The sequence below is a fragment of the Giraffa tippelskirchi genome, chromosome 11 (genome assembly GCF_054371585.1).
Source record: "Giraffa tippelskirchi isolate mGirTip1 chromosome 11, T2T-mGirTip1v1.2.pri, whole genome shotgun sequence".
NCBI classification, from domain to species: Eukaryota; Metazoa; Chordata; class Mammalia; order Artiodactyla; family Giraffidae; genus Giraffa; species Giraffa tippelskirchi.
The window spans coordinates 792,901-810,071 of record NC_137285.1 but is presented as its reverse complement, the minus strand read 5'-3'; the positions used below and the strand labels follow the sequence as shown (position 1 = coordinate 810,071).

At 54.6% G+C, this 17,171-nt stretch overlaps 1 protein-coding gene and 1 non-coding gene across 11 annotated transcripts in view; both read right to left on the bottom strand.

Annotated features, from left to right (window-relative positions):
• The window catches only part of MED15 (mediator complex subunit 15), a 44,985-nt gene extending 35,828 nt beyond the window's left edge, over positions 1-9,157 (bottom strand). For 8 of the 10 annotated variants that reach the window (XM_081541971.1, XM_081541963.1, XM_081541964.1 and 5 more), the window contains exon 1: positions 9,008-9,157. Coding sequence is in view for 7 of the 10 variants with exons in the window: in XM_081541963.1 (XP_081398089.1) it covers positions 9,008-9,075 (68 nt within the window). In the remaining 3 variants the exon portion in view is untranslated. The remainder of the gene's footprint in view (positions 1-9,007) is intronic. The other 2 variants (XM_081541967.1, XM_081541972.1) reach the window with 2 other exon arrangements.
• A 7,476-nt stretch (positions 9,158-16,633) lies between these two features.
• On the bottom strand, positions 16,634-16,740 carry LOC145527992 (U6 spliceosomal RNA). Its single transcript, XR_014070072.1, has one exon. It is a non-coding gene; the product is annotated as a U6 spliceosomal RNA (small nuclear RNA).
• Positions 16,741-17,171: the final 431 nt, after the last annotated feature.

The window sequence follows — 17,171 nt, the reverse complement described above, 5'->3', positions numbered from 1 at the left end:
AAATCTGTCACTGTTTCCATTGTTTCCCCATCTATTTGCCATGAGATGATGGGATTGGATGACATGATCTTAAGTTTTCTGAATGTTGAGATTTAAGCCAGCTTTTTCACTCTCCTCTTTCACTTTCATCAAGAGGCTCTTAAGCTCTTCTTCACTTTCTACCATAAGGGTGGTGTCATCTGCATATCTGAGGTTATTGATATTTCTCCCAGCAATCTTGATTCCAGCTTGTGCTTCATCCAGTTCAGCATTTTGCATGATGTACTCTGCATGTAAGTTAAATAAGCAAGGTGACAACATACAGCCTTGACGTGCTCCTTTTCCGATTTGGAACCACTGTGTCTAGCCTCGTGAGAACTGGAACCATGGACACACAAGTCCCAGCCAGACTCCCCAGGGCACGGACTGTGGTCGTGAGAAAGCCAGCACTCACACTGAACTCAGAGTTTCACTCCACCTCAAAAACATGGGGCTGTGTGTGTACTGGCATGTTTAAAATGTATACACATCAAGCCATATGCCCAAAGAAACGGGACTGAAGGAAAGAGATCAAAATGTCAGCAACAGCCACCTCTGGGCAGAGAGAGCATGAAAAACACTCTGCTGCTTTGAAATCATCTGCAATGTTATCTGAACGGAACGAAGGGCTGTGCCCACCAGCCCCCACTGACTGAAACAGGAGCTGGAGACGGGCCAGCGCTGCAGGGACGGGCTTCCCGCTCCCACATCCTCTCCCTCTGCTCCTCGCACGGCCCGCGGGGCCCAGTGCGGGGCTCCCTGCTTCCCCCATGGGCGGGTGGATGCCGCACACGGCCTGCACGTCATCACACATGTCTCCAAGCCTCCCTCCTGTCGCGGCACCCGGTGGGTCTCAATCTGGGTGCGAGTGAAAAATTAACAAGGAGCTTGTGACAAAGGCAGCCTAACAAGGGCGGCAACCCCCCTCAGGGCTGCTGGAAACGTCCACTGGCGCCACCTGGGAAAACCCCCAGGCGGCGCTAAGAATCTGAAGGCCAGCCCTGGAGGCAGAGTCCAGAGAGCGAGCGCTGCACCCACAGGAGACAGGACCAAGCCGCCCTGGGGCGGGGTCACGCAGCTGATGACTGGAAGTGACCCCACCGGCTGTCAGGCGCACAGCACGAAAGTTACGGGGGTGGTGCCGTGCCATGGAGTAAGGGCAGAAAGAAGAACCTGCTGCCCACGAGGACCAGTATCATGCACATGACACTTAGTAGGGCCCAGACCCGGGGTGTACGGCGTGGGATTCCAAGGACGGGAAGTACGGGAGCACACGTCTCTGTGGCCAGGAAGTCAGGAGAGCAGGGCCAGGTCTGCACTGGCTGAAGCACAGGGTGCCGGCTGGTTCAGGACGCAGCCTGGGCGGCGGGTGGGCTTTACTTCAACACAAAGACACACGATAGGAGTCTGCAGAGGGCCCTGAGCCCCAGCCCCACCCTCCGCTTTAGTGCCCAAATTGACCTCAGCCCCAGGCAGGGGTCCCGAAATCCTCCCTGGAGTGACTCTCGGTACCCGACGGCTGTGAAGGGCCCACGGTGGCCCACAGGGCCTTCTCTCTACTTGACAACAGGGGCTCCAGCCCACCCCCGGCGGCCAGATCACATCCTCACACCGCACCTCTGATGAGGACGGAAAGGAAGCTGGGAAGGGGGAGAGGACGGGGTCAGCGGGGATGAGGCCGAGCACTGCCCTACCCCCAGAGCCTGAACAGGCTTCGGAGAGCAGGCGCCCTGGGTGGTGCCTTCTGCCCCTGCCTGCCCCGCCCGGCCTGGATGGCGAGTGGCTGAGCAGAGGCCAACGGGTCACACCCCGCCCTGGTCCTTACCCGCCATCCCTGGGTCAGGAGGAGGAGCCTGACAGCACCCGCTGCTCTGCACCAAGTCTGAGCAGAGCCGGTGAGGACCGGTGAGCGGAAGGAGGACACGCCCGAGCGCTCTGCCACAAACAGCCTCGAAAACCACAAGTTCAAGCGTCTTCTCCAAGGACTCACTGTGCCAAGTAAGTTACTGCACCTGGATACACAACTCATTCAGGCACAGTCCGCTATTAACAGGCCCCACCTGAGTTAGCAAGGCACGCCTTTTGTTTGCCTTTGGCAACACCCCACAGCTTGAGGGATCCCCGTCCAGGGGCGGAATCCGCACCCTCGGCAGTGACAGGGCCAAGCAAGAGACCACCAGGCATGCTCATAAGCAGAGCTTCCTTATTAAAGTGGAGGGGCGCGTCCCCCGCCTTCTGGAGTTGTGGTTTCAAGGTAATCGCGCCTGGGCTCCTAACTCACCCTCCCGTCTCAGGGACCAGGTACTCCTCCGCTTATCTGCTAAGCAGAGCCATCCAGGTACAGCCTGGACTCCCCTGTCTATACGGCTCCACACTGCTTTCCACACCCCTCCCTACAGCCGCCCTGAGTCCCTCACCTGAGACGAGGCACTTAGGGTTGCGCAGGACGCAGAGGTGTGACCAGGTCCTGCTCCCCACAAACTTCTAACACTGCTGGCAAGGCAAAGTAAGTAACCACGAGCGTCAAAACAGCAAAACAGAGTTCACCTGTTCCATTCATGCCAGGATGCATCCAATCAGGGTCGGACAAACTCAGGAGGAAGTAGGACCACTGTGGGCGGAGCCATCAGGGGTTAGGAGGGGGGATGATGCCAGACCTCTGACAGGGAAGAGAAGAAACGACTGCAGCCAGAGGCCTGGCGTGGAGCAGGGGAGCCTGGTGGGGGCTCTCCCACTAGCATGGGGGCAGAGGTGGGGAGGGAACCTGGACAGGCAGCTTCAGATGGAAAGCAGAAGCCTCTCAGCAGGGGTGGGGGAAGGCAGAACCGCCTTCAGACGGCTCTGCTGGCACCGGGCCAGGCAAATGAGGATGCCCACCCTGATTCAGAGCACGGACGCCTTGCCACCTCACGGCAGCTGGAGGAGACCACGGCCCTCCTCTTCTTCCCTGCACACAGGGTCTACCTCTCCTTCAAGAGATTTCTGATTGCAAACAAATACATGTTGACTGTTAAACTACACTGTACACAGGTGTGCTAAAAATTACAACGAAAATTAAAATCACTCAGACAACCAGCCAAAGGTAACGACTTAAACTCAGCCTGCATCCAACGTCCACGGCTCGTGGGGACGCCAGCTTGCCTGCATCCCGCATGCGTGGTGCTGTGACTTTCTCAGACTCTGAGATGAGCACCCATCAGGGGGACCCACGGTCACCCCTGGAGAGGCAGGAAGCAACTGTGACTCGAGAACGCTCGTGGTGTTTCTGCCTGGAGGGGCTCAGACTGGGGGTGACAAGCATTCCGACAATCCAGATGCAAACTGTAGGTGAGGCAGTCACAGAACAGGGTGGGGGGGGGCAGCAGACTGGGTGTCCCGAGAGGGCGAGTGGCACAGGGCCTGGTGCTGAGCCACGGAAACAAGCAGGAGGCGGGGCAGCCAGGTCCAGAGCTGGGCACCCATGAGGGTCTGGGGCAGCCTGGCACGGCAGGGGCGGCAGGCAGGTAGGCAGAGACTCTGGAGGAGGGATCCCGGCACGGAGCTGAGTCCATCGGCTGCCACCCAAACATTCTGGGTGTCAGAGTAACTGGGGACAGAGGGTGGAGTCCTTATGGCGAGAGCTGACAGCCTGAGGCTGAGTGGTGAACACAGGAGCAGGGGTCTTTATACTGTTCGGTTTCATGACCCATTTTGCATTTTTAAAAAGCCATCAGAATTCCTTTAAAAATTGACCTTTTGGGCTCACAACCGACATCACTGCCCTGAGGGATGCCCTTCTGGGGCAGGTACCCCTTGCCCTTCACGACGTAGTCACGGTCCTTCCCACCCTAGAATGTCCACTTAGGGTCCTGGACCAGCCATGGCCACCAGGTCAAGAATGGCACTAACAGCTGGACGATTTCCAGCCAGGAAGGGATGTGAGAGCTGCAGCTGGTGGGGCTGGAGGCTGGCTGCGGCCTGTGAGGCCAGAGATCAGCGGGGCTGGCGGTGCTGTGTCAGCCACCCTGTGGGACCCAGTGACCCACGGGGAGCGGCTGAAATTGCCAACAGGATGCCCACTGGCAGTGGCTCCACCAAAGCACTCTCGGCGCATCTGGCTTGGGTTAACTTCCATCGTTCTTTCAGACAAAAAGGCAGTTTGCCTCAAGGCGGTGGGTGAGCCAACAGGCCAACTCCTGCAGCAGGGCGGAGGGCACACCCCCACACTTCAGCTGCCCTTGAGAAAACCCCGGGTGACGGAGGGCTCCCGTCCCCTCAGGTCACTCACTCCTGCTCTAGGGGAGCAGAACCAAGGCTCAGGAACCTGAAGTCAGTGTCTTCCCGATCACTTTCTAGCTCTTTCACTGGGACTTATGGTGACCAGACAGGGCCTCTGGCCTCAAGGCGCAGACATTCTGGTGGTGGGCTGAACTCAGACACCAGCCCAGCCATGTGGATGACACCTGGCGAGGAAGAAAGTGAAGGTCCCAGCAGCCTCCACGCTGGAGAACAAGGCCAGAGTCACACCACGGAGGCCCGGGGCTGCCGGGGCCTGGGTGGGCCAAGCCAGGCAAAGCCTCGGCCAAGACTCAGTGGCCTCTGCGTGAGGGAGGGACCACAAGCCACAGGCGGGCTCCAGACGCGCACTCTTCAGGACACACCCCTCCTCCTGAGGACCTCTCCAGACCCTTGGAAGCTGCTGTCTGGCTGTTCTCTTCGGCTTTTGTGCTTGTTTTATTTTGTTTCTGGGTTAACAGTACTCAATATGCTCCTTCCAGTCTAGGCTGAAATCTCTGCACCTCCTAGGTCACAGACCTGGATCTCCCACGTCCCTTGGGGTCTGTGGCAGAAGAGGCGGCTGACCTGTCGCTGACCCCCAACAACCCGCGACTCCCCTCCACGCTCCCTCCCCAACCCTGGCCCCCGACTGGAGCCCTGACCAGGGCTGCCCTCCCCCAGCCCTGTCTCCTCCCCTTGGGATCTGTCTGCCCAGCGGACGTTCATTCACTCCACGCCTGAAGGTGCAACCTGCTGTACTCAAGGTGGGAGCTGTCAATACAAAAGTCTCAAGACAGTCTCTGGAGCCGCTTAAGACAGCCCATTCTCACATTCATTGCTCGCCTACCCCAAGGCAGGCACGGCGCTGCTCACTTCTCACATGTGCTTGTTCTCCAGAAGCCGACAGACTGGACATGTGTGCGCAACACTAACCCAATGACCCCAGGAGGCAGGTCTAAGGCCCACAAAGGCCAGCCGGGGGGCCCTCGGGGGGCTGCTCTTGCGGTCCTGTAGGGAAAGCAGGTGTTCCACAAAGAGTCCGTCTGAGCCCACCAAGAGTCTCACAGCTACCCTTCCCAGAGGCTCCTGTAAGCGGCATCGGTCCCCTCACCACCTTCACTGGCCCCTCCTCCTGCCAGGGCCCAGGGTGGGGGCATCAGGTGACACACCACTCAGAGTCCCCAGCCCTCCTTTCCCCTCCCACCAGCCCCATGAGACAGACCGGACTCGTGCCTTCAAGAGGAGGAGATGATTAGAAAGGTTGATGTGCCCAAGGTCACTGAGCTAACACGTGGAGAAGTATGGGCTCCCAAGCTTCAGAGTGCGTGCTGGAGCCGGTCGCCCAGGCCAGTGGTTGAGACGGCAGCTCATGCAGCCCCCAGGACGCCGCCTGCTTCTGCACGCCTCAGCAAGTGCTTCACACGCCAGGTGTCATTTTCACAGGATTCAAGTCTTGCGGGAAACTCAAAGGGGCAGAGCTACATTTCAGGGGGTGACCCACTCTAGGCAGGGTGGGCAGGACCTGGGGAATTTGATATTGAAGCAGACCTATCAACAAAGAGAAGGAGCTAGTCAGGAATACAGCGGGGGGAGTCTACCCGTTGTGGAATTCTTTAAATCCTCTATGATAAACTGTCTAAAGGGAAAGAACAAAGAAAGAATCTGGAATGTGCAAGAAGCTGAAAGACCAGTGAGGCTGGACCAGGGCGGGGGCTCAAGAGAGGTGGCAGAGCCAGGCCGGGCCATCCAGGACTCTGTCCTGACGCTGAGGACAGTCACTGAGTTGTTGTCAGCAAGGCAGTAGGGAGCGAGGGGAGGCCGAAGTCGAGGAGTGGGGGGCTAAGGAGAGGCCGCCCCGGCGTCCCTGCAAGGCCTCCAGACAAGCCCCACGAACACTGCTCTCCTCAGTGGAACCGGGAGCTGCTTCTTCAGCCCGTGCTGCAAGCACGGTCTCTCCAGAGCGACTCAGAGCTGGGTGAGGGCAGGGTGTCACTCTCCGATGCTCCCCTCCCTCTGTGACGTCCCAGTTCTCCACTGGGTTTTCCTCATTCAACTATGTTACTTCGGCTCAAAACATTTCCCAAGGCACTACCCCGGTGGTCCAGGTGCTAAGACTCCCGGTTTCCATTGCAGGGAGCACAGGTTCAATCCCTGGTTGGGGAACTAAGATTCCGCATGCCCTGTGGCACAGACCAAAAACAAAACTAACAAACCGTTTCCCAAGACGGCCAGCTTTAAGCACCAGCATGGACTCTATAGAAAGTCAAAAGTAACAGTGTGCCGGGTGTCCTGCCCTTGTTTTGTAACTCTGAACACCATAAATCAAGGCACCAAGAATCACAGCTTTCAAAGTGAAACCTGGAGAGAAAACAGGAAATCTGAGAGCTGAGGACACCCACACGAGTGAGGCAGACAGCCTCCGAAAGTGCTCATCCCAGGCTCCCCGCAGTGCCCAGGCCCTAACCCTGAACACGCCCACAGGAGAGGCAGAAGGGCCTCTCCAGATCTAATCAAGGCACGGACTTCAAAGTGGGGACAACATCCCGGATTATCCTGGTGAGCTCAATACTCTGAGCTACTAGCAGAGAATTATTTTTTTCTGGATGGGGCAGAAGAGCCCACCCTTGCTGGAGCTGGGCACGTGGGTGTGGGAGGGAATGGAGCCACCCCTGGGAATAAAGACAGACAGACCCTGGCAAGGCTGACAGCCAGTGAGGAACGATTTCGCCTCAGTCCTCCAACTGTGTGGAAATGAATTGTCAACAACCCGAACGAGCCTGAAAGCAAATTCTACCCCAGAGCCTCCAGGAGGAAAAGCACCTGCCAACATCTTGATTTCAACCCTGGAAGACCCTGGGGAGAAGACTCAGCTGAGCCCACTTAGACTTCTGATCTACAGAAATTGTTGGGTAATAATACACCTCAGTTGTTTTCAAACAAAACGAATTGTAGGCAGCAACAGAAAAGTAATATCTAAGCACCAATCTGGCAAAAAACAAAAAAAAGGACCCAGGTTCTCTGGAAACAGGAGGCTGATTCAAGAAGTACTCAGTCTGTCCTCTTTAGTGGCCCCCCAGCCCTCAGACACTCCCCTACCTGTCCCACTTCCTTCTGGGACAACTCATTCCTCCCGTCCTTAAACTCCAGGCTCCCTCCAAGAGAAATCTCTGCCCTGGGGGCCTTTCTTACAGGAACCCAGAAGTGGGCCAATCCTCAAGATTGCACTGAGTCTGCAACATGGGCAGAACTGTCCCAGACAATTCCACTGCAGGGGCCGGCGGAGCTCTCCAGTCCCGGAATGCCGGTTCCCTGCCTTCCCCCACTTCCTTCCTTCCACACGGGTGCACCCCGCCCCCTCCATCCAGTTAGTCAGCAAGGACCATCCATCTGCACTCACTCTCCTCTTTCCCTGGGATCGTCTTCCTCTTTCAGTTTCCAGCACTGTCTCATGCAGGCCTTTATAACCACTTGCCTGGCTAGGTCACTCCTCAACGCTTTTATGGAGCGATGAGAAAGACAGGGCTCTAGCAGGGGGGAATTCAGGCATGAAAAACGACAGGTCCCCAGACCCCTAAGAGTTCAGAACTCTCGGAATGGCCTCCCTGGCCTCTCTCCTCTGTTCTTGATCCGCCTGGGGTGGTGGTGGTGGTGGGGGAATCGAGGCATCTTCCCAACTCTGGCATCTCAGCACCTCCAGGCAGGCCCCGTGCCAAACAGAGGCTCACCTCCCCAGCGCTGCGCTTTCACCACTAACTAACTGGCCGCCCCCGTTCGCCCTCGCTGCACGATCGTCTCCTGAAACCCCACGACTCAGCCCAGCACGAGTACCGCCCCGCTGCGCGGTGGGGGCTCACTCTCTCCAAGCCTCAGCTGGCGGTGACGGCCCTTCCCACTCCTACTCGTCTTTCTGGGGCTCGGTTTCTGCGTCGCCTACTCCCCAAGGCTGCTCCTGGCCTGCTCAAACGAACTGTCAATTCCGGTAGGAGAAAGCCGGCGCTGTAACTGCGCCCCGAGGCGGCGGCGCGTCCCCCAGGGGCAGGGGCTGACCCCCGCCGGCCCAGCAAGCCCTAGCAGAAGGCAGTAAACCCGCAAGCGGCCGCTGCAGAGAAGCGGGAGCTCGGCGCGCCAAGCCCCCGGGCGCCAGGCAGCCCCTAGCCTCGAGGGGTCAGCAGCTGAGACAGGGGAGGAGACAGACAACCCCAGCTCTTCACGCCCACTCCCGACCGAAGGTCGCTTCCTGACGGCCTCTTCCTGTCACCCTCCAGCGAAGCCCGCGGCGGGGAGGGGGTCCACCGCAGACTCCCGCCCCCACCGCCCCTCCCGTCCGCCCCCTCCGCCCTCAGGCGCTTCTCCGAGGAGAAATCGCTAGGCTCCCAGCGCTGTGGACACCGCCACGGGAGGCCCCGGGCTCCTCCGTGCGCAGTGGGGCGCAGAGCGGGTAAAAGCCGCCGCCTCCAGAGCACACGAAGGACGAACGCGAAAGCTCAGGACGATGACTCAGAAGCCGGGGCTCGCCCGCTGCAAGAGTTCGTCCCAGGAAGGCGAACCCGGACCCAGAGGGGAGGGAGGGGTGGGCGGCGAGGGCCGCGTCTCGGTCCCCCCCGCCGTCCGGCGCCCTGGACCCCGCCGTCCGGCCGCGCCGCCCCCCGCCGCGAGGAGAGCTGAGGGGAGGGCTGAGGGGAAGGCTGAGGGGAAGGGCGGGGGTCGCGCCGCCGCCCCAGCCCCTACTCACATTTGGCTGACCAGCTTCTGCCGGAAGGCGGGGCTCCGCCAGTCGGTCTCCTGCCCCGAAACGTCCATGCCGGTGCCCCGCTCCCACCTCCGGTGTCCCGCTCCGCTCCGCCGCCGCCGCCGCCTCAGTCGCGGAGCCAGGCCCAAACCCGGAAGCCGTCGGCGGCTCCTCGGCCGCGCCGGAAGAGGAGAGGGGATTGTGGGAAATGGGGGCGCGCGCGCGCTTGTGGGAAACGGAGTCCGCGGGCACCCCACCCCCCGCCGCGCTCCGGGTTCCCTGCTTGGCCTGTGGCCCTACTGTGTGCAGGTCCCGTGAGCCCAGGGCATCCGCACCGCTCGGGGAGGCGGTGCGAAGCCGCCCGGTATCTGAGCGGATGCCTTGGAGACACTGTTTATCAAAGATTTTTCAGCACCTGCTCGGCCCTTCCTGCGGCCGCCTCCCAAGAGGGACCAGACGCTGGTTCTCTCTGTGAGACTTTTGGAATTCCATATCCCAGCAATGGCTCTATTTTCTATGGCTTGGGAATGTGAGGAACCCAAACCACGTTGCTCATTTTTCAACACGGGCTTTCCTGTCTGGCCCAACAGCCCTGTCCGTGGAGAACACAGTCCAGATGCTCACGAAAGGCACAGGAACGTGGAGGAGGCAGGGGGAGCTGGAGGAGGGCGGGAATGGACAAGGGGGGGAAGCCAGAGGGTACTCAGTGGGATGAAACCTCTGCCGGACTGATCCTATGGGGCTTTGTCTGTGCCCCTGGGGACGGAAGGCAAGGTGACAAAAACCCTGAGCCCAAGTGGTCCACAAAGGCCATTGAATGAATGTACAGTCACCGAGAGGGGCTCATGGAATGTGAACTGACCCTACCGATGCCTACTAAGCGCCGGGCCGAGGAGGGGCTGTGTCCACTCCGTGTCCCTGAGCCCCAGGCAGGAGTAGGGGACGGGATTGGGAGCGGAGGCAGTGAGCAGCTTCCCCAGGGGGCCCCTCCTGCCCTCAGGTTTCAGGTCTTGCAGTGATGGGAGAGCTGTTCACATCTTCAAACTGTTTTGCTCTCATTCTTTTGAAAACAATTTTTAAAAATTCTGTCCTGGGAATTCGCTGCCAGGCCAGCTGTAGGGACTCCAGGCTTTCACTTGACAAGGCCCAGGTTTGACCGCTGGTGGGGAACTAGGATCCCACAGGTGTCCAGGTCAACAAAAGGATTCTGTCCCTGCGGTGATCACCTTGTGCCGCTCTACCTGGACCTCCCGCTTTCAGCTCCCAAAGCCCGTGTCTCGGCCTCCCTCATGCTGACTGGAACGGCTCACTGCCCTGTCTCTGTCCCTCTTGCACATTTAATAAAACTGAGATCTAATACACGTATCACATAGCTCACTCTTTTAAAGTGTGCTTCAACTGACCCGTGTGTGTTCAATAAACACAATTCATGAATTAAATATTGGTTATGTATATTGTATATCTCCAATTCAGTGATTTTTTTTTCTTGTTCTTACTGTTGCTCCCTGTGACAAAAAGGCTCAGCAAGTTGTCAATAATTTATCATCAAGATAAACTGAAGTGCTATCCCCTTTGGTGTTGCTCCAGACTTCTATCTCTACCCATCCCTTTATCTGGGGTCCAGAGGTGATGACAGCTTGGTTAGAGTCTGGATGGCGACTAGGGAAAGAGAGGCAGAGACGGCCATAGACCTCCTGGCCTCAGGGAGAGAGGGGGGAGACAGAAAGGTAGGTCCTGAATGGACTCTGGGGAGAAATGGCAAAGGAAGCTGAAGCTGACCAGAGGCAGGATCCTTTCCCAAGCCACCCAAGGTGCTGGGCCAAACCTCTACTCTGCTGGTTCCCGAGACCACCTTGCCATAGCTGGACTCTGTCACTGACCACACATTTGGTTGATGCCATGCTGGGCCCTGCAGGGGGCAGGAGCTGGAAGCTTCCTTCTAGAAAGCCTTGCACACTCTCCTGGGGGCTCTGACCCTCCCCTTCCAGCCTTGCACGGGGACCCCTCTAGTCCCCCTCCTCACTCTGGTGCTCAGTCCCGGAAGGTGCTGGCCTGCCCCTCCTGAAACCGCACACCTCGGGTAGGGGATGGACCCGGCCAAAATTCAGACTGAGAGATGAACCCACTGTCTTTTAATTGGAATTGCACACCTGGTCTCAGGACTTAATGAAGCTACGGTTCTTTATGTCTCCAGACAGGCAAAGTGACAGGTAAGAAGTGGATTTATTTAGAAAGAAACACTTTCCATAGATAAAATACAGTTCCTCTCGAAGGGCGGGAGCAGTCCCAAAATATGTGGTGGTTAGTTCTTATGGGCCGGGTAATTTCATAGACTAATGAATGGGAGGGTTATTCCAACTATTTTGGAGATTGGGTGGGGATTTCCAGGAACCAGGCCACCACCCACTTTTTGGCCTTAGATGTTGGCCTCAGGAGGAGGAGGAGAAGGGGAGGACAGAGGATGAGATAGTTGAATGGTATCACAGACTCAATGGAAGTGAGTTTGAGTAAATTCCAGGAGTTGGCAATGGACAGGGAAGCCTGGCATGCTGCAGTTGATAGGGTCGCAAAGAGTCAGACACGACTGAGCGACTGAACTGAACTGAACTGTTAGCCTCAGAACAATCACAGCGCCTGTGAGCACATCATTTAGATGCTATTATATTACAAGGGGGTGCATAATGAGGCTCCAGGTCCACTGGAAGTCTAATCTTCCACCTTCTTGGACGGTGGCAATTCTAACTCGTTTTTGTCCTGTCCTCAAGGGCTCTGTCGTTCTTTTAAGGGTTGCGCCCTGCCCCCTTCTCTCCTGTCTCACTTCCAGGCCAGCACTTGCCAGATGTAACCTCTCTTCTGTGTTTGTCTTGGAGCCTGCAATCATTTATGAGTGTGGAGGTGGGGGGCAGTTGTTGCTTCTAAAAGCAACACACAGTACAAACTTTATTTTTTATTGGAGTACAGTCGCTTTTTGGGGGGGCTTTCTTGCTGGCTCAGCAGTAAAGAGTCCACTCGCCAATGCAGGAGACTCTCGCCTTCTGAGATGGCCTGCACTCTTTCCGTGGAGTGTTTCGCTCTAAATAAACCCGCTTCTCACCTATCACTTTGTCTGTCACTGAATTCTTTCTGTGATGACACGTAAGTAACTTGAACTTCATTGCATCCTGAGAGCAGGTGTGTGATCTCAATGAAAAGAAGGTGGGTTCAGGGACTTCCCTGGTGGTGCAGTGGTTAAGGATCCACCTTTCAATGCAGGGGATGTGGATTCGATCCCTGGTCGGGAAACTAAGGTTCCCCCCTATGCCACAGGGCAATTAAACCCAGGCGCCACAACTACTGAGCCCACGTGATCTGGAGGCCATGTGCCACAGCTAGAGAAAGCCTGCGCTCAGCAACGAAGATCCAGCCAAAAATTCATTAATGAAGTTTTTTCATTTTTTACATTAATTTAAAACACTTTTTTGAAAAGGTAAAATCACAACTCTCATTAACTCATTGATGAGAAAGCTGGTAACCTCTTAGCACCTTTTTAATATTCAGGAGTATTGAAATTGTTAGCGGGGGTTTGTGTGGGTCCAGCTGCTCACTGCTCAAAAGCCATAAGCAAGCCATGTTGACGGAAAGGAAAATTTGCTTTATTTTAAATGCTGGCAGCTGGCAGGGGAGGGTGGAGACATCTGTCCAAAGGCAGACTCCCCACTGCCCATCCCACCCCCGGCCAACCAGTGGGGCAAGAGCTTTTATAGACAAAAGTGTAGGGGGTGCATGCAGGGCCTACATGCAGAAACAGCACAGTCAGCGCTGACAGTCATCTTCAAATTGGACATCCGGCGGTCTGACCAGCATCATCTTGATTGTTTTAGGTACAGTTAATCCTCAGTTCCAGGGTCAGTTTGTTCCCATTTCTTTGAGGCCTGCTGCTGCTGCTGCTAAATCGCTCAGTCGTGTCCGACTCTGTGCCACCCCATAGACGGCAGCCCACCAGGCTACGCCGTCCCTGGGATTCTCCAGGCAAGAACACTGGAGTGGGTTGCCATTTCCTTCTCCAATGCATGAAAGTGAAAAGTGAAAGTGAAGTCGCTCAGTCGTGTCCGACTCGTAGCGACCCCATGGGATCGCTACACAGCCTACCAAGTCTCTGTCCATGGGATTTTCCCGGCAAGAGTACTGGAGTGGGTGCCATTGCCTTCTCCGTCTTTGAGGCCACTTCTCGGAATTGTGGCACCTTGGGTCGTGGGTACAGTCTGGTCATCATGGGGTTAACTTCTTCCACCTGGGGTTTCAGTATCTGTAAGACAGCTCACAGGATATGGCTCCGAATATTATCTATAGTCCTTGAGAAAAAGCTAAAGGTCTTTGACTATACTTAATGACTACATTATTATTATTTGGTCTCCTTTGACTGTTCTCCTTTGTTTCTGCATTTCTCATTTATCTGATTACACTTACTCTTTGACTAAGTTTCTCTACAGACAAAAGGCAGGCGTAGGACATGGTATGTGGTTGCTGGGGTGGGGGCAAGAACCACAGGGTCCTGCTCCGTTTCAAAATGACAAGACCGACCTGTCCCATGGCTGGTGAGAGAAATCAATGGGATCTCCCCCAACCTGGCAGAATTTGGGCGTCTAGGGACAAGAATTATTCTGCATTGTGATTATCTGTAATGTACAGAGTTGTAAACTAGTGCAATGGCAAGGAAATCTGATAGCCCAGAAGAGTATGGTCCAGACGATGCCCAGTTCTCTCTTGAAGCACACAGCTTTCCCTAAGAGTATATCACATTAATCTTTACAGGTTTTTTTTTACCTTTTTTTTCCTAAGCAGGTAGCACTTCATGTACCCAGCAGTGATTGTCACATTACGAATTGCAAATCCAGGTAGGGTGAGGCTACAAAACAAAGGATCCAGTTTCTTCAACAAGAAGGAAAATACAGGCTGCCACACTCTCCCGACAGCAGACTGCACCCGTCTGCGGGCTGTGCTTCTCTCTGAATCCGAATAAATCTACTTCCTATCTAAAAAAAAAAGAAGAAGAAGAAAAATACAAGTGAAGGGGAACCCAAAGATAAACAAAGATAGACTTCAGAGGTACCCCATTCGAAGTCTCTTCAGTCATGTCCGACTCTTTGTGACCCCATGGACTGTATCCCCTCAGGCTCCTCTGTCCATGGGATTCTCCAGGCAAGAATACTGGAGTGGGTTGCCATTTCCTTCTCCAGGGGATCTTCCCAACCCAGGGATCGAACCCACGTCTCTTATGTCTCCTGCAGTAGCAAGAGGCTTCTTTACCACTAGCGCCACCTGGGAAGACCAGCCAGAGGTACCCCACCTGTCTGCAACACCAGAACCTTGGTTTTTTTATAATCTTTATGTTATTTATTTATTTATTTTTAAATTAGTTTATTTATCTATTTTTTTAACTTTACAATATTGTATTTGTTTTGCCATTCATTGACATGAATCCACCATGGGTGTACATGTGTTCCCCTTCCAGAAACCCCTTCCCCCTCCCTCCCCATCCCATCCCTCCGGGTCATCCCGGTGCACCAGCCCCGAGCGCCCTCCATCTTGCATCGAACTAGGACCTTATTTGAACCTTCATGCCAATAAATTTCAAAATTCAGCAAAGAAGGACATGTAGAGAACAGTTGGGAAATGCGATTCCTTGACAATTTGGTGAAGTTAAGAAATTATTATTGGGAATTCCCCAGCAGTCCATTGGTTGGGACTTGGTGCCTTCACTGCTGGGGCCTGGGTTGTATCCCTGGTCACTCGGTTTAAAAAAAAAGAAGAGTCATTGCTACATCACAGCCTCTAAATTACCTGCTTCAGGTCAGGTACCAAACCGGTTTATTTATGGACACACGCTGCCATAGAAGGGAGTGTGAGAGGATGGTCATGTCTCAGAAATCAGGTGAGTCCCTGGGACCAGCTGCCAAGTGAGGAGCCGCGGCCTCATGCAGGAGAGAATTCAGGAGTGAGCCGCAGTAGAGTGAAAGCGAGTTTATTTACAAACAGTTTCCATGTACAGAATGCGTCCCTCTCAGAAAGTGAGACGGCCCTGGGTCGTGGGGTGTTAAGTTTTTACAAGCTGGGTGACAAACCTAAACGGCATATTAAAAAGCGGAGACATCACTTTGCTAGTCTGTCTAGTCAAAGCTATGGTTTTTCCAGCAGTCATGTATGGATGTGAAAGTTGGACCATAAAGAAGGCTGAGCCCAGAAGAATTGATGCTTTTGAACTGTGGCGTTGGAGAAGACTCTTGAGAGTCCCTTGGACGGCAAGGAGATCCAACCAGTCCATCCTAAAGGAAATCAACCCTGAACATTCTTCAAGGAAATCAGTCCTGAATATTCATTGGAAGGACTGACGTTGAAGCTGAAACTCCAATACTTTGGCCACCTGATGCGAAGAGCTGACTCACTGGAAAAGACCCTGATGCTGGGAAAGACTGAAGGCAAGAAGGGAAGGGGATGACAGAGGATGAGATGGCTGGATGGCATCACCCACTCAATGGACTTGAGTTTGAGCAAGCTCCAGGAAATGAAGGATAGGGAAGCCTGGCATGCTGAGTGGCAAAGAGTTGGACATGATTTAGCGACTGAACAACAACAAATTTCAGTGGCTAAGTGGGAGTATTATTTCGACTCCTTTGGGGAAAGGGTTCAGTTCAGTTCAGTTCAGTCGCTCAGTTGTGTCTGATTCTTTGCAACCCCATGGACTGTAGCACACCAGGCCTCCCCGGCAAAAGGGTAGGGATTTCCAGGAATTAGACTACTGTCTACTTTCTGGCCTTTTATGGTCGACCTGGGAACTGTCCTGCCCTCAGTGGCTGTGTCAGTTAGCTAATAGATTACAATAAGCATATAACGAGACTCAAGGTCCGCTGGAAGTCAGATCTTTTGCCACTTGGACCTACTTGGTTCCAACCAGTTTATGTCACATCCTCAATGGCTGTATCATTCTTGTCATGGTTTTTCCCTGCCCCCTTCCCTCTGTCTCACTTTCACTTTGGTTCTGCTTTTTCACAATTGAAGATATTCCTGCTGCAGTGAATACCCTCCTCTACACTGTCTTGCTTTCATGACAGCAAGCAGGGAGTATTCCTGGAGTATTCCTCTGATACCCAGAAGTGGCATTGCTGCTTTGCAGAGAGCCACTGCGCATTTATTTAAATGTTGATAGCCAATACCAATAGTTCTAGGTATCAGTTATGTAATGCTGTGTCACAAATTACACCACAGCCAAGTAGCTGAAAGTGACAATAATAAACATTCATTATCTTTCATCCTTCCTATGGGTCAGGAATTCAGGAGAGGTCAAGCTGGCTTCTGGCTCAGTCTTTTTTTTTGTCTCTCTCTTTTATTTTTTATGAGCAAATATTTAAATTAAACATTAAGAAGGGAAAATAAAACTTTGGAAGGCATACATAAAAGGTAGTTTGCGTTGAATCACTTATAAAACGGAAGCTCAGGGAGTCTAACAGAAATGCACCTTCGGTCACCATTTGCTTCTGGAACTCCTCGCTTGACTTCCCACCCTAGTGCACGAGGACATGACCGCCGCCACGAGCGGTGTGGAGCCGGGGGCTCCGGGTGCGTTAGAGGGTCCGGCGGTTGTACTCTGGCAGGAAAAATATGGAACGCTTCACGAATTTGCGTGTCATCCTTGCGCAGGGGCCATGCTAATCTTCTCTGTATCGTTCCAATTTTAGTATATGTGCTGCCGAAGTGAGCACTCTCTCTCGTTTTTTAAATTTGGCTGTGCTGGGCCTTAATTGTGGCATGCAGGATGTAGTTCCCTGAAGAGGGATCGAACCTGGGTCACCTGCATTGGGAGCACAGGGTCTCAGCCACGGGACCAGAGGGAAGCCCCTGGCTCAGTGTCTCGTGAGGTTCCAAAGAGCTGGGGGTCGAGGATGACCGTGCTCAGCCTGGCTGGGCTAGAGGATCTGATTGCGAGACAGCTGGCTCCTGGCAGGCAAGCGGGGGCTGGTTTTGACAGAGGTCTCAGGTCCACACAGGCCTCTCCGCAGGGCTGCCTGAGCGTCCTTACGACAGGGTGGCAGGGGAGGGCTCGCGGAGCACAGACGGAGCCAGACACGAGGCTTGATGCCTTTTACAATCACACGTTTCCCTTATGTCTCATTCTGTCCCTTAGAACCAGTTA